Genomic DNA, 21,354 nt, shown 5'->3' on the forward strand with positions numbered 1-21,354 from the left:
AAATTCATGTCTTTTTTTTTTTTTTTTTTTAGATTCCACTTATGAGTGATATCATATGGTATTTTTCTTTCTCTTTCTGGCTTACTTCACCTAGAATGATGATCAGGTCCATCCATGTTGCTGCAAATGGCATTATTTTATTCTTTTTTATGGATGGGTAATATTTCATTGTATAAATATACCACAACTTCTTTATCCAGTCATCTCTCAATGGACATTTAAGTTGTTCCCATGTCTTGGCTATTGTAAATAGTGCTGCTATGAACATCGGGGTGCGTGTATCTTTTCAAGTTAGAGTTCCCTCCGGATATATGCCCATGAGTGGGATTGCTGGATCATAGGTTAAGTCTACTTTTAGTTTTTTGAGGAATCTCCATACTGTTTTCTATAATGGCTGCACCAGACTACATTCCCAACAACAGTGTAGGAGGGTTCCTTTTTCTCCATACCCTCTGCAGCATTTACTGTTTGTGAACCTTTTAAATGATGGCCATTCTGACTGGCGTGAGGTGATACCTCACTGTAGTTTTGATTTGTGTCTCTCTAATAATTAATGATACTGAGCAAATCTTTTCATGTGTTTTTTGGCCATTTGTATGTCTTTTTTGGAGAGATGTTTATTCAGGTCTTCTGCTAATTTTTGGATTGGGTTTCTTTGGTTATTAAGTTGTATGAGCTGTTTATATATTCTGGAAATTAAGCCCTTTTAGTGGGAAAGTGTTACATTTCAGGACCATAATCTGGGCAGTAGGGGTGCCGTATGTGTGTGTGTGTGTATCCTCAACACAAAATGAGAACTACAGAATTTGCTCACCCTCTTCTGTATTATGTATGTATTTATCTTCCTCTACTCTGAGGATTCTGGTCTCAAGGATACAGATTATGATAAAATTAAAGTATCCCATAATTACACATTTGTTTTACCCTACATTGCTCAAAGAGTCTCAGCTAATACTACAACTACTGATATAATTACAAAAGTATTAAATTTTGCATGTTTTTTCTGTCCCCTCCTTTTTCAGTTGTACTATATCTGCAATGTCAGTGCACATAGCCATTACATACTGTACCTTCTCCCTTTTAATCCTCACTTACCTCTAGTTCTACAAACAACCAAATACTTAATGCTTACAACCAGTCCTTGTGAGTCTTATTCTCTGGTAAACTTCTCAGGAAGAGTTCATAGGAACACTATTCCTTGACTATTTACATGGTGATAGCAGTTTGTGCTCTTTATACTTGAGGATCAGTTTTACTGAGCGTAAAATCCTTGGTTCATATCTTCTTCTTGAATATCTAAAATACATTATCCTATTTTCTTCTGGTATAAAGTATGTGTCAGAAAGTCCGATAATAATCTAACTTCTCTTCCTTATGAGTCACTTGCTACTTTTTCTTAGATGGCCAAAGAATTTTTTCTGTTTTAAAAACAGTTTAGTAATCTTACTAGAATGTCTTGTCTTGGTGTTTGTTGGTTGAGTCTCAGGTACACAGTGTACTCCCTCCAGTTTCAAATCATTTTTTTAATTGTACTTTCCAGAATGTTCCCTTGAATTATGACATTTGGTATTTGTTTTGGCCCTGTGCTTTGGATTTCTTCTTCAGGAACTCCTATAATCCATATGTTGGACCTTTTTTTTGGCCTATCTTCAATATTTGGCACTTTGTCTTGAATATTTACTACTATTTCATTTACTTTTAAAATATCTCCATTTTCACCCTCTACTTCTTCAAAGGCATTATTTTTTGTGTTTATTCATGTTTGTTTCTTCTAGTTTAGTTTTCAGTTCTGAAATTTTTTGAAAATTTCTATTTCTTCCCTAAGTTCTGTCACTTCATTTCTGAGTTTATATAGCTCTAATTTATGTTGTTATTTCACATCTTAAATCATTTTCCTAATTTCATTTAGCTTGTTTTGAAACAGTAGATTAACGGTTTTGATCTATTTTGAGAGCATGTTATACTAGTGTGCTTTTCTGTAGGAATATTATTCCACTTCTTAATCTCAATAGCTCTCCCTGTCTCTTTCTCTCATAAGTTTATATGGAATTTGACTATGGTATTCTTCTGATGTTTATATTTCTATAAAATTATTTTCCTAAATACTTAGGAGGCATGGTTGAGAAGAGCTTTTTTAATTTCACAAAGCTCTCTTTTTTCCATTTTTTCTACAATGTTAAAAAATATAGCAACTCGCTTTGTGATGTTTTCTGGCTGTTCTAAATTTCCTCAATTTTAACTGGACTCTCTCCTTCCTTCAACCTTACTGCCTCCTCCTATTTTTTCACTTTTTTTCCTTAATGACATTAATCAACTGATACAAGAAACCGATAGATCATGACTACATGAACCACTATGTGTATTCTCTCATTTCATGGTAATCCTATAAGGTAGGTATTATCATCATCATTATACAGATGAAAAACTGGAGCACAGAGTATTTAAGTAATCTGTCTAAAGGCACAAATTAGCAATTAGTGGAGCAAGGAATTAAAACTTGACAATCTGATTTCAATCTGCAAGTTACCTAATGATTTCTACAGTACTTTACCACTCAGACTTGATGAGTCCTCATCTCTCAAATTCTACCATGCTATCATTTTAAGAGCAAGACTGTTGCTTTTAGTGTGTATTGCTTTGAGGTTGGGTTATGAAATGCAGAATAAGCAGTCCGGGCAATACTAAAAGAGGGGAAGTTGGAGAGACAGCCAGGCTTAGAATCAATCATTGTTCAACTTAACTATCAGTAACTTAAAAAAACAAAGCTCTTCAAGAACCACCAGCTAGTGTCTCTCATTGGCACCATGAAGGGATTCCAGAGAAAATCTGGTGACCACAGGAAAGCAACTGGGTCCCAAATGGTCTTGTTTGACTCTTGGTGCTTTTCTTTATTTTTTTTTTTAAAGCTGAGTTACCACTTCCATGAGGTACTAGAGTAGACAAATTCACAGAAATAGAAAGCAGCAGAAAGGGGGTTGCCAGGGGCTAGGAGGAGAGATGGGGAATTAGTGTTTAATAGGCACAGAATTGCAGTTTTGCAAGATGAAGAGTTCTGGAGATCTGTATGAAAACATAAACATGCTTAATGCTACTGAATTGTACACTTAAAAGTGGTTAAGATGGTAAAGTTTTATTATGTATATTTTCCCACAATTAAAAAAAAGAGAGGAAAAAAAATGAGTCTGACAACAGAGCCTATGTATCCTGCTCAATTTTCATAACTCACCAGTTTCTCCTCTGTATGTTGCCCTATTCTGCAAGGGAGCCATGACCAGTTGCTTTCAAGAATTCATACCCACTAGATTGCTTCAGATCTTACTGTGCCCTACACTTACTCCCTGTGAATTGTGCAAAATCCCTTCCAGTTTCAGATGCTAATCTCAAACTGATCTACTGTGCTTTCCAGACCCCTATTGGCTAGTCTGGAGTTGTCCTGTTCTCAGGTCTAGTATACAATTGCTTCCTTTTGCTTTCTCCTGCAGAGTTCCAAGTAATATGTATATATTTTGGCTGTGGTGACTTGTCCCGACCTGCTTGTATGTTGGGACTCATAGGGATAACTTGTCACTTAAGTTTTGTTGTAAAATTTTTATGTGGATTTTGGTTTTGCTATCTAGTTTCTCTGCCCATTTTTATGTGGAGATTTAGGAAAATTCAAACACGAAGTTGCTACTGCCATAGGACCTACAACTTTTTATATACTCACACAGGATTCCTCCCCTGTACCTACCAAATCTTCCCAAATAATGCCATTACCTACCACCCAAACACTCAATAACTAATTACTTTTAATCAATCTCCACTGCAGGAGGGAATGTGGAGAAAACACAACCAAAAACAATCCCACTGAGAGTGGGGTGAGGTAGCATCTAAAACAGTGGTTCTCAAACTTGGTTCCATGCTGTTAATTACCTGTGGAGTTTAAAAATTACTAAGGCCTGGATTCAACCCCTCAGAAATTCTGACTATGGCCTAGGCTAAGGGATTTTAAAAATGTTCCCTGGTCTAACAGACACCATGGTGACTACAGTTAATAATAGCATTTTCTGTATTTGTGTTCCACACACACACACACAAAAGTAATTGTGAAGTGATGGAAGTATTAATTAACTTGATTGTGGTAATCATTTCACAATGGATATTATATCATGCCACACAACTTGAAAAAAACCACATTGTATAACCTAAATATATACAATCTTTATCTGTCAATTGATGCGGGGTTTTTCCATACCACCAAGCAATTTTCCAGTTCTGGGCAGACAAATGCTGGCTGTCCTACAAATTAATTCTGACACCATCAACCTGGAGATAGCATCAAATCTTACAAGTTAAAGGTTCAGTCCCACTTCAGATGCCAGTGGCAAGTCCAGATTGTCACCTGTGCTTCTGACCCACTGATTATAATTGGAGGGTCCCATGACCCACTTCTCAGGTTTAATTAATTTGCCAGATTGGCTCACAGAATTCAGAAAAACCTTTACTTATGCTTACCAACTTATTATAAAGAACATTATAAAGGATACAGATGAAAAATCAGATGAAGAGGTGCATTGCTGAGGAACAGAAGGGTGCCAAGCACAGGAACATCTGTCTCTGTCAACTAGGGTCTGTCACCCTCTCAGAATGTGGATGCATTCACCAACACAAAAGTTCAGTAAATCCCTTTGTTGAAGAGTTTTTACAGTTTAATCTCTAGCCCTCAAACCCTCCCCTTCCCTGAGGTCAGTGGGTAGGGCTGAAAGTTCTAACTCTCTAACTACTTGGTCTCTCAGGGGATCAGCCCCTTTCTGAGGCTCTGTCGGGGCCTTACTCTAAAGTTACCTCATTAGCATTAACTCAAGTGTGCTCAAAAAGGCTCCTTATGAATAACAAAAGATACTCCTATCACTTCGGTAGGTGAAGATTGGTACAATATTTGGGTTCAAGTAATTTCACCTTTCCTTTAGCTCACAAAAACTCTTCTATTTAATCCCATCAACCATTAATCAGTCAACTAAGATGAAAACATTAAATTCCTATCCCTTGATACATATCATCGAGGACCAGCTTGTTCCAGTCACTGGTTTTGCCCTTACTGTCATTAAATTATGTGGTAGCAAATCAGACCAAATGCCTCTCCCTGAGAATATTTATGCCTTGTCTCTGTTCCTACTTGTCACGTAATTTAAGGGGTGGAGAATATGTGCAATTAAACAGTTTTCTAATTATTTTTCTCTCAATGAAATACAAATAATCTATAGGCCCTAGACTCTATCCACTTGGCACACGTCCTGCCAGACCCCATCAGGGAAAATCATTCTGAGATCAGCCATTTACTCACACTGGCAATTTAATGTTTTAAGGAAGGAAAAGTACTCATCCACTTAGGAAAATAGTTTAAAACAACTCAAAGAAATTGATCCCATCCCTTGGAAGGAAGCCCACAATCTAGCTGCAACCACTGACAAGGATCCACTATTTTTTCAGCATTACAGGTGTTCCAGTAAACTCACGTGTTTGACATCATCTGTACTTGCCCCACACCCAGGCCCATCTTCTCTATATTCAGTTCATAAGCATTAATTCCTCATGGTACTCTGGGACTCATTTTGGGGGGTCTCCTCTTATCTTAGACCCATATACCTACCATAGTTTCCCATGTGATGCAAATGAAACATATTTCCTTTTACTCCTTTTCCTGTGTTTTATCCCAGAGGGCCTGTTTTTCACCACTTTCCTGAAGCTATTGGCTTTATTAATGTCAATATAGTTGTCTCTCTTATTATCATTATTTTCTACCTCCAGTGCCCCAAAGATACTAATTTAGCTGGTAAGTCTGCCTTATCATATTCATTAGCTCCCTGTCTTTAATTACACTGATCAATTGTCTACTGCTTTCTGTCCTAGAACAAGTCCTTCTAGACCAATAAGACTTTATGGACATCTGTCATATTACAGAAAAGTCCCCCTTCTCCAAGTCATAATTTCTATCTGTAATGACATTGCACTGGCAGAGAGACCTCTAAAATGGCATGGCAAGTTCTCATGGGACTTAGCCTTAGGTTGGTAAGGGTCTCATCAAGCAGTCATATTTCCTCTCCCCCACGTGGTACAAACTGGCACAACCATAAAAACCTAGCCATAAAAAGCTCATAGTCTTTCGTTATGTATGCACATGAACAAGTAACTTTCATACAATCACTAACCCCGATCTATTTGGCCGAAGGCCACCCCTCCCTTCAAGAGCCTCCTTTTTAATTACTGCAGTGAGTGTGGTACATTAAACTTATTTTACCTTCAATGCCCCAAAGATGAGGCTTCAAATCTCAGAACTTCTTTCCTGCTATACATTATAGGCAACAAGAGGAATAAATCAAGTGAGATTTAAACACCATTTCTGGCCTAGCTTTATGTTTTAGGATACATGATGCAGAGATGGCCAGGAGACTCAGAGTCTTTGGACACTAAATCTCCATCTGACTTACCATGTTTCTTGCATCTTGAGGAAAGGCAATATAGAAACAAAACACTGCTCTGAATGCTCTGGTCAGGCTAGGACGAAAGCAGGGGATATGACAGGCACCTGAGGATCGATCCATGCTCTAACCTGTCGGAAGCCCACAAAGTTTTCTCTGAACATCATACAGAAACAGCAGTATCTTGACTTTTAACTAATTAAACTAGATTCTTTGGGGTAAAAAATTAGTAAATTACTCTTTTCATCCCATTCCAATTGCTTTTGCTCTTTTAAGCTAATGCTTATCAAATTACTGAATAGTATTACTTATTATTCAGCTATTTGGCTAATAAAGAATGTATAGACCAAAAAGCAGCATACATCACTTTGTATTTATTTTATGTTTAAGTGAATTTTTTCAAATTACAGAATTCAGCTCCAAAATAAGTTAATTAATGCCTATTAAGTTGTTATTCACTTGTATTTTTCCATCCTAAAATTTTAACACAGCAAAACACCTTAAGACATGAAGATAGGTTCAATGCACTTTCAGTGGCTCACAATCATAAGACAAAGACCACGTTTACCCATTAAAAAAAGACAAATAGCTCAATTATCTTTAAATATTAGTGACAGGAAGAAAAATAAAGGAAAAAATAAAATACTGCATTTTCACCATAACTGTTTTGGTAGATGACAGAATATTTTTTAAAATAATGCTTCTCTGCAGAGCATATACTGTGCTTGGCATGCTTGGCACATTAGCACTTGGTAACTGCTCAGCTTCCATTTGCAGTTTTGTCAGAAGGACCCTTACTCAGGGCCCACAGTCCCCTGAGACTAATCTGCCTGATCCTACAGGGACTATGCCAGTGGAAGTCTGATTGTTCTTCCTCCATCTGCTCTTAAGACTTTCGTGTCTTCCCTTTATTGTCCCTCTGATTCAAACTTGTTGCGACCTGCATTCTCAGCAAAGATGTCTGGCACAGAATTCACACAGCTGAGTATCCTCCTCCCACAGCTCTTACCCGAGATACTGTCCCTTTACTTGACTAAATGATGACTATAAAATAAAGAGATGATCTACCCACAAAAATCTTTCTTCTCATTTCATAGTCGTATCTTCCACAATGCAAAAAAGGTTGGTGATGCCTGATCTAGAACTCAGAACATTGAATTAGTTCAGGCAGAACATATACTGCTTTCAAGTTCTTTAAAATCTGCTCTTTCCTATTATTATTTGTTTTTAAAACTATTAAAAATATATAAATGTAAACATTCTACTAAACATTTCAATAGAAATTCTGTTACTCTACTTTTTAATTAGTGGGTTCAGAAAGAACAAAAGTGACACCATGTTTCCTTTGGCAGAAGCAAAATCATGCTCCCAGCCCTAACCTACCACGTTTCTACCATTACACAGCACTGTAGGCCACCCATGAACACCTGTGTTTCAAAGCACAGTAGCTCATTGTAATCTCTCTCAGTCAGCTGTCCATCTGCCTGCTGGACCCCTTACTTCCACTGTGCCACACCTGAACCAGCCTCAATGACCATGCAAATCACAGAAATAAGGACACAAAAAACTGAAGCATCTCTTTTACCACATGGCACATTCCTCTGCCAAGTGAGAGGGCACTTCCCATCTCTTTGTCAGAATAAAGAATCAGGTGGGGTGGGGGGTGGGGGTGCTACTGACAGAGGTAGGAATAAAGAGAAAGCTGATGAGTCTAGCCACCAGTGTCCACCACACCCCAGAGAAAGCACATTCCCTTCAGCATGACACTGCTGGGAGCTTCAGATCAATCTGAACTTCTATTCAAAAGGAGAAACCTATGCAGGAAATTTCTAGTCACTTTTCATTGCTCTTGTAGCAAGGTTTTACTGCATGTTTTTAAAAAGCATGAAATTAATAAGGTGTTATTTTTTTAAATGAATAACTTAAAAATAATTTTAAAAACATTGCTTTTATTTTTAGGGAAAAACATGCTAAACACAAATGACTGATGAAATCTATCAGCTTTGGGGAATCACCTTAGCATCTTTATCAGCTATGATTAAAGAGATAACCTAAAACGAGAATTCCACACCTGGATGATGAATAGTACCAATTAACCAGCGTATTAACTGCAATGACTTAAAATTATATTACCTGAATAGTCTCCATGGTGAAGTGTCAAAAAAAGTGAAATAATAAATATTTTCCACAGCACCATAAAGTTTTATAAAACACTATTTTAGTTTTTAACATTAATGTACAATCTCAAGAATCTGGTCTATCAATCATACTAAGCTTAACTTTTTACCGATAATAGTTCTAACAGAGGCCATGAAATGATATATTTTATTGAAGAACCTGTATGGTATACTTAGACAGTTACTCTTTTTTTGTATCAATTGAGTACTAGTGGATTCAAAGGCCAGGAAAGATGGTTTTGCCATTTATACTCCAATTACAAATTTTAATTTGCCAAAAAATACCTAAGTGGTGACTAAGATACTTACCATAACTAAAAAGTCCTTTTATATCTGTTTACTTTAGTACTGTGTGCTCTTACAGGTTTTGTTTCTATATGATAATATTTTGTAAATGGCTCTGAGTTTTTAAAACAAGAATACAGTGGTTCACTTAGAATTCTAAAAATAAACACAAATGGAGAACAAATTTTGTAACCAAATTATCTGCAATTATTTGTAACAAGTTACAACAAAAACTATATCACAGATTGGATCCTCCCAATAACCAACATGCTCATAGCTCTCCTGAACTGTCAGTGTGTGCTGTGCCAATTTAGTTCAACACTGATCTAAACAAAACATAATTCAAAGTAATCACTTGCCTACCAGAGAATACACACTGCATTCCAAAGCCAAATATGAATTAGGTTTGGGATTATCAGTTCCATGTCTCCCCTCCATTAATGCAGAGAACTGAGACTTGGCTTTACTAAAAATCAGCTAGCACTACAGTAAATTTGCTATAAAATTATTTGTAACAAAATAAATATTTTCAGTCCCTCTATACTAAGTGATATAGAAATCATTAGCAGTTTGTAACATTAGCTTAGGTCACTTTTTGGGGACCCAAACATACTGTACAATCCTGAGTAGAAGGTTAGGGAGATAGCTTCTTGGGGATCTTTCTTGATCAGGAACCATAAAGAAAATACATAAAACCACAACTTGTAATAATCCCCATTTTCATTAGAAGTACCGTGAGTTCTTTTTACTTTGGTAAATAAGTTTATCTATGTAAACCATTTATTTTGATGGAGTAAAACATAAGCAGAGCTTCTGCTAGGATCCCTCCATCACCTTTTGACACTGATAAAGTAAATAGTCAGGAAGAGTAGAGCAGGAGGATCTGAACCACAGGGCTAGTATGTCACCGTGAACTCGGAAATGCAGCAAGCAGGGGATGGTTGGGAGAAGCTGACAAGCCAATAGCCCTTCATTGCCTACAACAAAACAGAGTTAAAAGTTCTTTAATACAAAAGGACTTCAATAGACATTTCTCCAAAGATCTACAACTGGCCAATAAGCACATGAAAAAGATATTCAACATCACTGATCATTAATACAAGTCAAATACAAGAAATACAAGTCAAAACCACAAAGAGATACTCCTTCACACCCATTAGGATGGCAATTATTAAAATAAATAAATAAGTGTTGGTGAAGATGTGAAGGAACGGGAACCCTGTGCATTACTAGTAGAAATATGAATAATGTGGTTGCTGTGGAAAACAGTATCACAGTTTTTCAAAAATTGAATACAGAATTACCATATGATTCAGCAATTCTACTGGGAATATAATCAAAAGAAAGAAAGCAGGGACTCATATATTTGTACACCCATGTTCGAAGCAGCATTTCCATAATAGCCAAAAGCTGGGAGCAACCCAAGTATACAACAGCAGATAAATGGGTAAACAAAATGTTCATACAATGGAACAGTATTCGGGCTTAAAAAGGAAGGACATTTTGGCATATGCTATAACATGGATGAACCTTAAAGACATTATAAGTGAAATAAGCCAATCACAAAGGACAAATATTGTATGATTCCACCTAGATGAGGTACCTAGAGTAGTCAGATTCTATAGAGACAGAAAATAGAATGGTGGTTGTTAGGGGCTGTATACAGAGGGGCAATGGGGAGCTAGTGTTTAATGGGTACAGAGTATTAGTTAGGGAAGAGGAAAAAGTTCTGGGGATGATACTGGTGATGGTTGCACAAGATGAATGTACTTAATGCCACAAACCTGTGCACTTAAAAATGCTTAAAATGGTAAATTTTGTTATGTATACTTTACCATACACAAAAATTCTTTAATAAATTTTACCATACATAAAAATTCTTTAATAAATTCTTAAATAACAGTCATCTGAAAGATACTCATAACAGGAAATACAGCTCTAAGAAACCTGATACTTGTTAAGAGCTGATCTGTGTTCTGACTATGTGAAAGCCCCTATAAATACAAGATTCATTGCCTTTTCAGAGCTCTACGAACCTATAATGTCAACAACATGAAGTCTTAGTTCCTGCTGCAGGGTCTTCAGGGTAGAAGGCAGAGCAGCTTGAGATTCTGACATTTTTAAATTTTGCTTCACATCATTTGCGAAGGATAACCAGAGTTTGCCAAAGTCTTCAGTTGAGATTTTTAATGGTCTGAAAATAATTTTTTAAATTAGATTTATGTCCAAAAGAATGAAATAATTCTAAGCAAACAAATAGATTTCAAATGACTCATGGAAATAAAAAAGCCATTACAATTCTGGATCCCACAAAAGTTGTTTTTACACCAAATGTGATTAGAATGCTTACCATCTTCCTCCAATCTTAAAGAAAATACTGAAAGCAAAGATGTTATTAAAGAACAAAAGTCTTTTCAATAAATTATCCTTTTTTCTGATATTATTAGTCATTTCAGTAAGACTTTTACCAAGTAATTCATGAATCATTCAAATATAAAACTTTTCTTTCATGTATCCTTTAGACTTGGGGAAAATGAGATACTCTATCAAAGTTATATACAAGAGTATGAATACAAAGACCCAGCACCTTAAGCAAAATGGGCCAGGAAAAAGGATTTTAACAAATATATTTTTTAAATGGTTCAAGAGACTAAAGATCAAATAGTAGTGGGTATCTCCGGTGGAATTATAGGAAACTTTTCTATTCTACTTAAATTTTTCTAGAAGCATTTCAATTTGTATAAGTACGTACTGATTTTATAATTAAGAAAATTTTTTTTCAGGTACAGAGGATTTTACTAATACATACAGAAGAACTGTTTGGGTCACATATACTGTGCTTCTTCATGTTACTAATGATCACCATGGGACATACCTTTATAGTCATAGACTGTAAGCTTTCTGAAGGCTGGATTCTGTCTTTTCAGCACCATGGACATAATTAAATACTCTATGACTAACTGATAAACATGTTCTTGCTAAAAGACTTTAAAGAATGGGCAAACATTATGGTAGTGTAACACAAGTAAACATGTGAAGCTTTAAAAAAAAATTTATAGATATTCATGGGTATTCTGCATCCTTGGTTCAGAGAGGACTCATTTTAAAAATGTTTGAATACAGTAGTACAATATATTCATAATACTAAAGGAGAGTAGAGGAATTAAAAGGCTGGTTTCAATTATTTGGGTAACACTACATAGCGTCTAGTGTTACTAAATATACTAAACAGTTACTGTATGTCCAATAAAAGTTCAATAACTTTGTTGAATAGTTTTCTTGAAGATCTCTAAGGCTTAATTAATGAACAGATTTTATGAAAGAATTGATCAAGTGAAATAAAAATGAGAGAAACTTTAAAAAGCTTTAAAAAAAATCTTTGAGATTTCAGTTTAAACATTACTTTAATATTACTTTCCCTCAGAAGTTTTCCAAGATCAATAACCAACCTGAATCTAAATCAGGTCTCATATTATAATCGTTGATTATACATTTACCTTTTCTTTACAGCACAATTCACAATTATATATGCATTTATATGACTGTTTGATGACTCCTCCCTAGACTGAACACTCCCTAATGGAAGGGACTGTGTCTGGTTTTGAGTTGTTATAGTCCCAAGCATCTAGCATGGTGCTCTGTCCTGAGAAAAGGGCTAATAAGTATTTCCTGAATGAATGGATAACTTGAATTAACATTCCAGAAAATATTTACCTAATGAAATCTAACAGTGATAAATTTACTGAAAATTCCAGCTGAACAGAATGTGTATCCATCATTTGATAACTTATAAAACCAGAAAGATTCCCTTCTGTAAAAGGTTTTTCCATCTGCACACTATATTGAAAGTTTTGGGTACTTTCTGCTTCTATTACAGGCAAGCAGCATTCAAGTTGCTCAGTGATCTGTAAATAAAAATAATATAAGTATTGAAGCAGGGATCAATACATACTATCATATGAATACCAATTTTCTATTTAATTGAAGTGGTAAAACAGCATACTATTGTGAGATGTTAATAATGAACCACATTATGAAGATAACTGACAATTTCACTTGAGAAAAATTCACAAATACAGATAATCAAGAAATAATAGAACATAGGACAAAATTATGTAGTAAATGGCACTACAATGTAAACATCTATATAATTTAACAACAAAAAAAACCCATTAAATTCTAGTCTTATGGTTCTCAACACTAGCTAGCAACAGATTTTTAAAAAAAGGAAGAGTTTTTTTTAAATTCAGGTGTCTTCCCTTCTCATTCTCCACCCTTACTCAAGCTCTGGTAGTAAAGCTCAGGCAACTGAATTTGGGTTTGTTTTGTGTTTTTAAGTTCCACGGGTGGTTCTAATGCACATCTGGAGGCACGAATTTCTGCCCAGGTCAGGCCCAGGTAATATCCCACTCAATACATTCTAGCTCATAGGAAAAGCTGGGTCAGTTTTGTGGAATACTGATTACTGGTTAAATCTCATTATAACTCCACCAAGGACATTCACACAACAATGCAATTAGCATATTTCCAGATATCACAATGGCAGTATCTTGGAGCTAGGGAAGAAACAGAATTGATGCCTGAGCAGTCAGTAAAGTACATAGGTTCACACTATTAATATCTTCATTTTAAATGTGAGGAAACTGAGGTACAAAGTATTTATAAAACTTGACCATGTAACACAGCTAATGAGCTGCAGAAGCAAGATTCAAAGTCAAGAGTCTACATTCTTAACTACTGTGCTCCACTGAAGCTCACTTTATATTTAAGGGCTTCCCCAAAACAATCTTTACTATGTTTTGTTGTCTCTTTTGAATAATACATCCCTACTTAAAATAATTTTAAAAACTCTCACACCTTTTACTTTTTTTTGCTAAAGAAGAAAGAAAAGATGTGGGAGAAATTTATAAGCAACCAGAACAGACAACAGTAGAAACACTAATAAGAATTGCTGTTCATTTAAGGCAGAAATAATGAACCACTCATTGTCTTACCTTGAAATATTCTACAGGAGCAATTTCTAAGTTAGCATTTTTCAGTTCCAAACCACTCTTATTCGAAAGTGACCAGACCATCAACAAACAATCATCTTTCCAAATTTTGTAGGAAGACACTGATATGGTTTCATTATTACAGACTTCTGTAGGATCTGAATGCATGTGTTCAGTGGTTTCTTCCAACAAAGAAGAAGTTAAAGAGATTTCACTGGCAACCGAGGCTGCAGTGGATTGAGGAGGGTGAAAAACTTCCATGTTATCAGCAAACAAAGAGGGTGCAGACAGTCTGCAATTTGAGAGTTTCTCAACCAAGGGCAGTTCTGAGAGTGACTCAGAATCCAAAAGTTCTGAATTAAGAGAAATTTTCTTTAATTCTTTATCTCCTCTATCCTGAAAATTATCCAAATAATAATCTTCTTCATAAGCCATATTTGATGAAGAACTAAAGGAAGAACATGTCATATTATGAGTACTGGTTGTTTCCCCACTTTTCGTTTCCTTGACTTTTGATTTTCTTCTGAACTTGTGAGAGACAGTATCTACTTTTCCTAGCTGCAAAAATAAAGTATAATATAAAAAGAAATCATTCAAAGTCATGAGTTTTAAACATTTTCTGTAATTTCAAATGAGCAATTTACTAACTTGCTAAGGTTCTATCTATAAAGCATAGATTAACAAAGAATCAGAGATGAATAAAATGTTAAGTCCTAAAATTCTGACAGTTACATAACTTTGAACTATTAGCTAAAACATTTCTCACTAAAAACACATAAAACCAGAAAAAGAAATAAGGTCAAAAAGTTGATCATGAACAAGTCTAAAAACTTGTTAGACTTCAGAATACCAGAATATAGTACACAAAATGAGTGAGAAAGCTAGCCATTTCTTGAGTTTCCAGATGTCCTAAAGAAGCTAAGATACTCTCAAATATAGGTATGGCTCAAACTTTGGTTCAGTAATCTATAATAATCATGTTTTCACAACCTGTGAGTCAATAAACAGAGAATAAAAACTGATTTTACTTCAAGAATCAACTGGTAGTGGCCAACTAGAAGACACAGCAGGAAAGAATTCTGTAAGTGACTAGTGATGTTTGCTACTGACTCAGGAGGTGGAAACAGTTTATTTGTCATCCTTAAGCTAAACCTCTCAAGGAAATATCTGCAAATCTATGTAAGAAGAGTAATGGCCCAAGTGCCCCCTTGCCTCATAGTTCTCTCTGGAATCTATGCAGCAGACTGGCACTACTTTAAGTCCATCCTTCTGCGGCCTTTCACACTGTGTGGCCACCCCTCACATGATTCTAGTTAACTAGGATTCTAGTTTCCTTTTCATACCCTCTCATCCCCTCAAGTTCCAACATCTCTTCCAACTCTCAGAGATAAGTCTATCTTCTACCTTTCAATTCAGAAGTCATCAAACAAGAACATTGTATTAACATAAAAATGAAACCAAGCTGGGGAGGGTAGGGGGAATGGAGGACTTCCATTTCCAGTAGAGGGGCTGCTGGATACTGTTCCTCAGGTCGTTGATGCCCTGGGGTTTTTTGTTTGTTTTTTGTTTTATCTTTTCTTTCTGTGTTTCAGTTTGGATAATTTCTATTACTTTGTCTTCAAGTGTAATGATCTTTTCTTCTGTACTGTCTAATCGGCTGTTACAAGCAACACAAGTCAGAAGACAATGGAGTGACATCTTTGTTAAATTAAAGAAAAGAAACAGTCTACCTCAAATTCATGACTGATAGAAAATATTTTTTAAAATGAAGGTGAAATAAAAAGCAAAGATGGGAAAAAACATTGACCCTTACAGTGAACTATGTAAAAACAATTAATTCAAAGTGGAGCATAGACCTAAAAATAAAAGCTAGTTACAAGGAAATACTCAATACAGTCTTGATCTATGGAACTAAGGACTTTAAACATTAGAAAAATAAGAAGGGACTAGGATTGCTAGAGAAGAACAGCCATTCAAAAGGAGTTATGATACAGAGGGACTATAGCCAGTGCCAATCCTGCCTGCTTTGCCCTAGTGACAGAGGAAAAGTTAGGGTTGAGGGGTAAGAGGATACATGCTAATTTTACATAATTAATTGCTTCCCCTCCTTTCTACATGATGCCATCTGAGTTATAACACAGTTCCTGACAGAGTTCAGGGCCGCACAAAACAGGGAAATACACTCCTTTTTAAAAAAAAAACAAAAACCTATTCTATTGATAGCTCAGGGGAAAAGAAAAGTGTTAAGGGGTAATCCAAAAAGGATTTAACCTAATTTAAATAGAAAAACATCCTAAATACATTTTTTATTTCAAGCCCACAAGAAAAAAGTCTGGTAACTAACTTGTCACTCTGAATGTTCTCCTGGGAAACTCCAACTGAAAGCTATGCACTTTGTACAAAAGGCAAGAAACTGTCAACACCAGCAATGAGGTACACAAATCAGGGCTCCATAAGCCTGGGTGCACTATGACCTTGAGGCACTCTGACCACTGAGAACTTGCCCTATCAGTGCCACATCATTCACTGGGACCCTCCCCAGAGCCTGCTGGGACAGCTCAAAGACCCAAGATCAGTTACTTTGCTGCTAAACTGCAAATGCTGACTGAGACGTTACTTAAGGTATATTACTTAGTAACACTTTCAGGCTGAATTCATTTTTTCTTAGAAAGGAATATCAAGTCTGACAGAAATGGGGTCTGGAAAAGAGAGAGATACAGGCAAAAAGTGTAGCCTAGAGTCTATCCTAGTGTAGACAGACGGAAGGAAAATTTCACCAAGGAGAAGAAGGATGAAAGAACTGGCATGACTTAAAAGTGAAGAAAACGTAGCTCTCATCACAAGTTTTCACAAGGTAGGTTCACCTGCCCACCAAACAGAAAATTACACATGGAATTCTCAGATACTCAAAAATAGCACATGTCCTTCACTCCAATTTCTCATTCTTTTACTAAGACAATAATCTACCAGCATAAAAAGTTTTAGAAATCATCATCATCATAATGCCTGAATATAATTTTCATTTTTGTATAATTCCTTTCAATCTCAATACACTTTTATTTTCTTAAAAGTTATAAACAAGGTATAAGTAAAACTTCATATTCTGCTTTTTTGCTTAAAATGTATAAGTATTTTTCAATTTTACAATGCAGTATTTATCATCTTAATGATGAAAATATTTAGAGCTAATATGATTTATGTACCCACTCCCCTTGTTAGACATCTGATTCCTATTTTTCACTATTAAAAAGAACATTTTAAGAAGTATTTTTCCTATAGACATACCAATATTGTTGAACTACTATTACTGACAATATTTACATCAAGACCCTTTTCCATTGAGACCTGTCCTCTCTATCCATGGGGGTGAGAATACCTGTGGTCATGTTTGTAACTTAATTTGAACACTGATCCTTGCCCTTACTGACTAAAGGGAACAGCTAATTCAAGCCAAATAAACTAGATTTTTCTCTTTCTATATAAAAGGTATGTCACTGGTGACTCTGGAGGTGGGGAAGTCATTCCCACCATGTGTATAGATAACAGCCAAGAGCTTTTATAGAGCCAGTTTTTGTGTACAAAACAGGGGACACAGATTCTCATAACTACTTACCAAATTGACTGTACTTTCTGATCCTAGCCCAACAAATAATGATGATGCCAGCAGCTGCTTTTCTTTCTCCTCTTTAGATTGGGTAGGGACTTGAGACTGATCTTTTTTTGTCATAGTTTGATCTACATTTTCCATTATCATAGTTTCTTGAGGAACAGGTGGTGCTTCAGTTTCATCACCAGTTTTGCTTCCCTTCTTGGGAAGATAGCCCTCTTTCCCCCACAATTTCTTTATACCTTCCAGCTTTAAGCTATTTGTCCTAAGGAGATAGATAATGAAATCAAGTCAATTTAAATAATTGCTAAATAGTTACCTTCTTAAGGCATTTTTTCCTTAAAATTTACTAATTTGATCCATTGTTTAAAGGTAATTGAGGCATTTAAAAAAATACATCACTGCCATGATCTTTTAGAAACAGCTTTCAGAAAAATACCATATGATATCATTTACATGTAGAATCCAAAAAATGACACAAATGAACTTATTTACAAAAAAGAAGCAGAATCACAGACATAGAAAACAAATTTATGGTTACCAGGAGGTAAAGAACAGGGGGGAGGGATAAATTGGGAGTTCGAGACTTACAGACACTATTATATACAAAATAGATAAACAACAAGTTTCTACTGTATAGCACAGGGAACTCTATTCAATATCTTGTAGTAACCTATAATGAAAAAGAATATGAAAAGGAATATATGTATATACACGTATGATTGAAACATTATGCTGTACACCAGAAATTGACACAATACTGTAAACCTCAATAAAAAAATAGACAAAAAGTAAATAAAATAAAACAAAATTCTTGTGGGTAGCATTACCAGTTAAGAGAAAAAAAGGCTTCATTTCAAACTTGTATTATTTTTCTAAGTATGTTTTCTTTTAGGAAAGCAGCAAATACTGAAAAAGATGAAAGTACCCATTGCATTCATATTTTTAATAACTTACTTTGACTTAAAGAATTAATACTGGCACTGAGTTAATAAAGTATCACACTGTATTGAAAAAAAAAAAGAAATAGCTTTCATATTCTATATGCCACAAGTAAAACCTAGATCTCAAGAGTATTTCAGTTATAGCCAACCTCCCCCAATCCTTCAGCCAAAGTATTTAACGCAACAGAACTCTAGACTTAGTTAAAAATTTAGATCATTTAATTTTCATGTAACTGCTTGAATAAGTTGTCTAAAAATAGAACTACTGTAAATCAGTTCCTTTCACCCATTGACTCATCAAAAATATATTTAATTCTGATGGGTTAAAGATCAGAAATGACTCAAGATTCATAGCTCTAATCACTGAGTGATGGAATTAACCCTTTATATATTCACTGCATAAAATCCTATTAAGAGCAAAAAAAAAAAAAAATCATTCAAATGTACTATGTGTAAACTTACACTTAAGCCAAAAGGTTTCTTTAATGTAAGCACTAGCTACATTTTTTGACTATTATAAATGTACATTTATAAAAATGAAATAAGGTTTGATCTATAAAAGAAAATAGTAATACTTTGGAAAAAGCCTGAAGGTCACAAGTTATTTTACACCTGAGTTAAAGAAGTATAAAATAGTGACTGGAATTTGGACTCACCTACTGTTGTCCCAAAAGCTGTAAGTGTGAATGTGGAGTGACTAAGACAGTCCTAAGAGCAGGCTGAAACAGCCAAAGACTGCCTCTATTGTTTTCATATAACAACTATGCGTCCTTGACACTGATTCATTTAAGCACCCCTATCAAGACTCAAAACTACATTTTTAAAATTTTTACAGCAAGAGAGACAAATCATGAAATGAATCTAAAAGAAAGACTCAGAAATATTTGTACTGATTATTATTCCATTTTAATTTGTCAGAATCATGATCAGTGTGATTTTCTTTAGTATGCCAGAAACAAAAATATGTCATTATACTTCATATTGAGTGAAGAACTAATGCTATTAAGCACTAATTGGCTAAAAGAAAATCTAATAATAAAGAACGCCCTACAAGAAATTAGTCCATTCCTCCTCAATCAATTTTACTGCTGAATGTTCCCCTAGAAATATCTTCATTTCTCCCTTTCTTTCAAGTACCAAAAGAGTTTTCAAAAAAGTTTTTAAAAAGAGAACAAAAACTGTAAGTTATCTATCAAACCCCTTAGAAGAAAACTGGTTGATCTTATGTAAGCAGACAAAAAAAGTGGTCATGGGAACCAGTAAAATGACCCCCAGCATCTCTAAGATGCTCAACAGCAACTCAAAGGGATTCATGAATGCCCACAGCAGGATTATAGTGTTTCTGTAACCCTGTTTACCAAAATACATTCTTTCTTTTAAAAAACAGAAAAACAAAAGCAACTCCCACGTTTTACTAATAAATGATTCAAACATTAGGTTAACAACAACAAAAATATAGGCATGGTGGACACTGGGATGCTCCATTCAGATCCCCTTTCAGTGAAGGACTTCTTGCCCCAGCTGCTGGATCCTTTTAGGGATTTGCCTCAGCTGCAGAGAGTCACCTTACCAGAGATCATGCCCCTTTCCAGGGCAGCCCACATCCAGTGGTTGATGAATAGACATTTAGAATCCTGGCTACTCATTTTAGCCTAACTCAGGACAGCTCTGATGGGCTGGGGTTGGCAGACACTGTTGCTGGAAGTGTATCGCATCTTCTGCCCAAATCCTCTCCTTTCCCGTTCCTTCCAGTTGTTGATGCCAAGGGCACTCCTTAGTGTTCTGCACGCTAAATTCCATCTCAGAATGCTCTTCCCAGGGAATTCAGCCCACAATAACAGGCAAAACAGGAAAGGGGGGGGGGGGAAGGAGCCTAAAAGGAGCCTGAAACTATTAAATTTTTCTGGCTTACAATCATTGCATCTGAGCCTATTATCAATATAAATTTTCTTTGTCATGAATTACACATAGAAAGTCAAAGAAGCAGGAAAATATATAAGAGGGCAGCATAAAACTATTTTAAACACAAAATATGCTTTTTATGATATGAAACATAATATAAAAGAATTTTTTAAACATGAGTCATCTTTGCCTGGATTTTGACAATAATAATATAATTTATGGTTTTATACGGTATACCTTTGTATTATGTTTAATCAGACCATTCAAACACATATGCAAATTATGGCTAAGCAACCTTCAAAAGATTAGGGATATACTTAGCTCTAGTAATTCCCATTTGAGGTACGGTGCTGCCCTGTATTAGGGCTTAAGGTAAGAAATTCTAAATTAGGCTTGCTACACTTTATTCTTAGGTTACCAGAGAACACAGAAAAATAATCATCTCATCTCTAAAGCGGATTCACCTTGTCAATTACCATATAGGTTACTAATCTGTGAGCTGCGGTCCTCTTTGGAAAGAAATTTTAAATTGATCCCTCACAATAATATAGCATATATAGAATTCCTCAAGCTTTGCCAGATGTCATTTTTCTGAGGGTAGTACATGTACACACACAGGATTTACAAGGCCCTGTCATGTTCTCCGGATCCTAGTTCAATACTACAAAAGCAGATGCTGTCATCTGTTGTGCAGGTAAAAGGGATGTTTCTCCCTTGGAGAGTTTCTGTCTCTCTTTCCCTTGCCCCTCTGTTCCCTGTTTGAGGCACTTAATTGCTACCACCACAACCATCACATGAACACAAACCATATCTGCTCCCCTTGTTTGGAATACCAAAATTAAAAGTCTGGGGGGAAAAAAAGGGTGCCAACAGAGCAGTTAAAAAAACTCTTTCCTGATAAGAGAACTGAACTTATGCCATTTCATTCAGCATATCATTCTACACTCCTCATTATGTGTCATTCTTCTGATAAATACTTCTTATAACCAT

General features: G+C 35.5%; 1 protein-coding gene across 1 annotated transcript in view; it reads right to left on the reverse strand.

Annotated features, from left to right (window-relative positions):
* AP4E1 (adaptor related protein complex 4 subunit epsilon 1) overlaps positions 1-21,354 on the reverse strand; it is a 139,519-nt gene that overhangs the window by 78,043 nt on the left and 40,122 nt on the right. Inside the window, exons 17-22 of the mRNA XM_064485605.1 lie at positions 17,525-17,783; positions 13,915-14,469; positions 12,635-12,825; positions 10,957-11,114; positions 8,945-9,897; positions 6,468-6,589 (exon numbers count right to left, since the gene is read on the reverse strand). Of these exons, the coding sequence (XP_064341675.1) occupies positions 9,737-9,897; positions 10,957-11,114; positions 12,635-12,825; positions 13,915-14,469; positions 17,525-17,783 (1,324 nt within the window). The 3' untranslated portion in view covers positions 6,468-6,589; positions 8,945-9,736. The remainder of the gene's footprint in view (positions 1-6,467; positions 6,590-8,944; positions 9,898-10,956; positions 11,115-12,634; positions 12,826-13,914; positions 14,470-17,524; positions 17,784-21,354) is intronic.

Source organism: Camelus dromedarius, chromosome 5 (assembly GCF_036321535.1).
Source record: "Camelus dromedarius isolate mCamDro1 chromosome 5, mCamDro1.pat, whole genome shotgun sequence".
Classification (NCBI taxonomy): Eukaryota; Metazoa; Chordata; class Mammalia; order Artiodactyla; family Camelidae; genus Camelus; species Camelus dromedarius.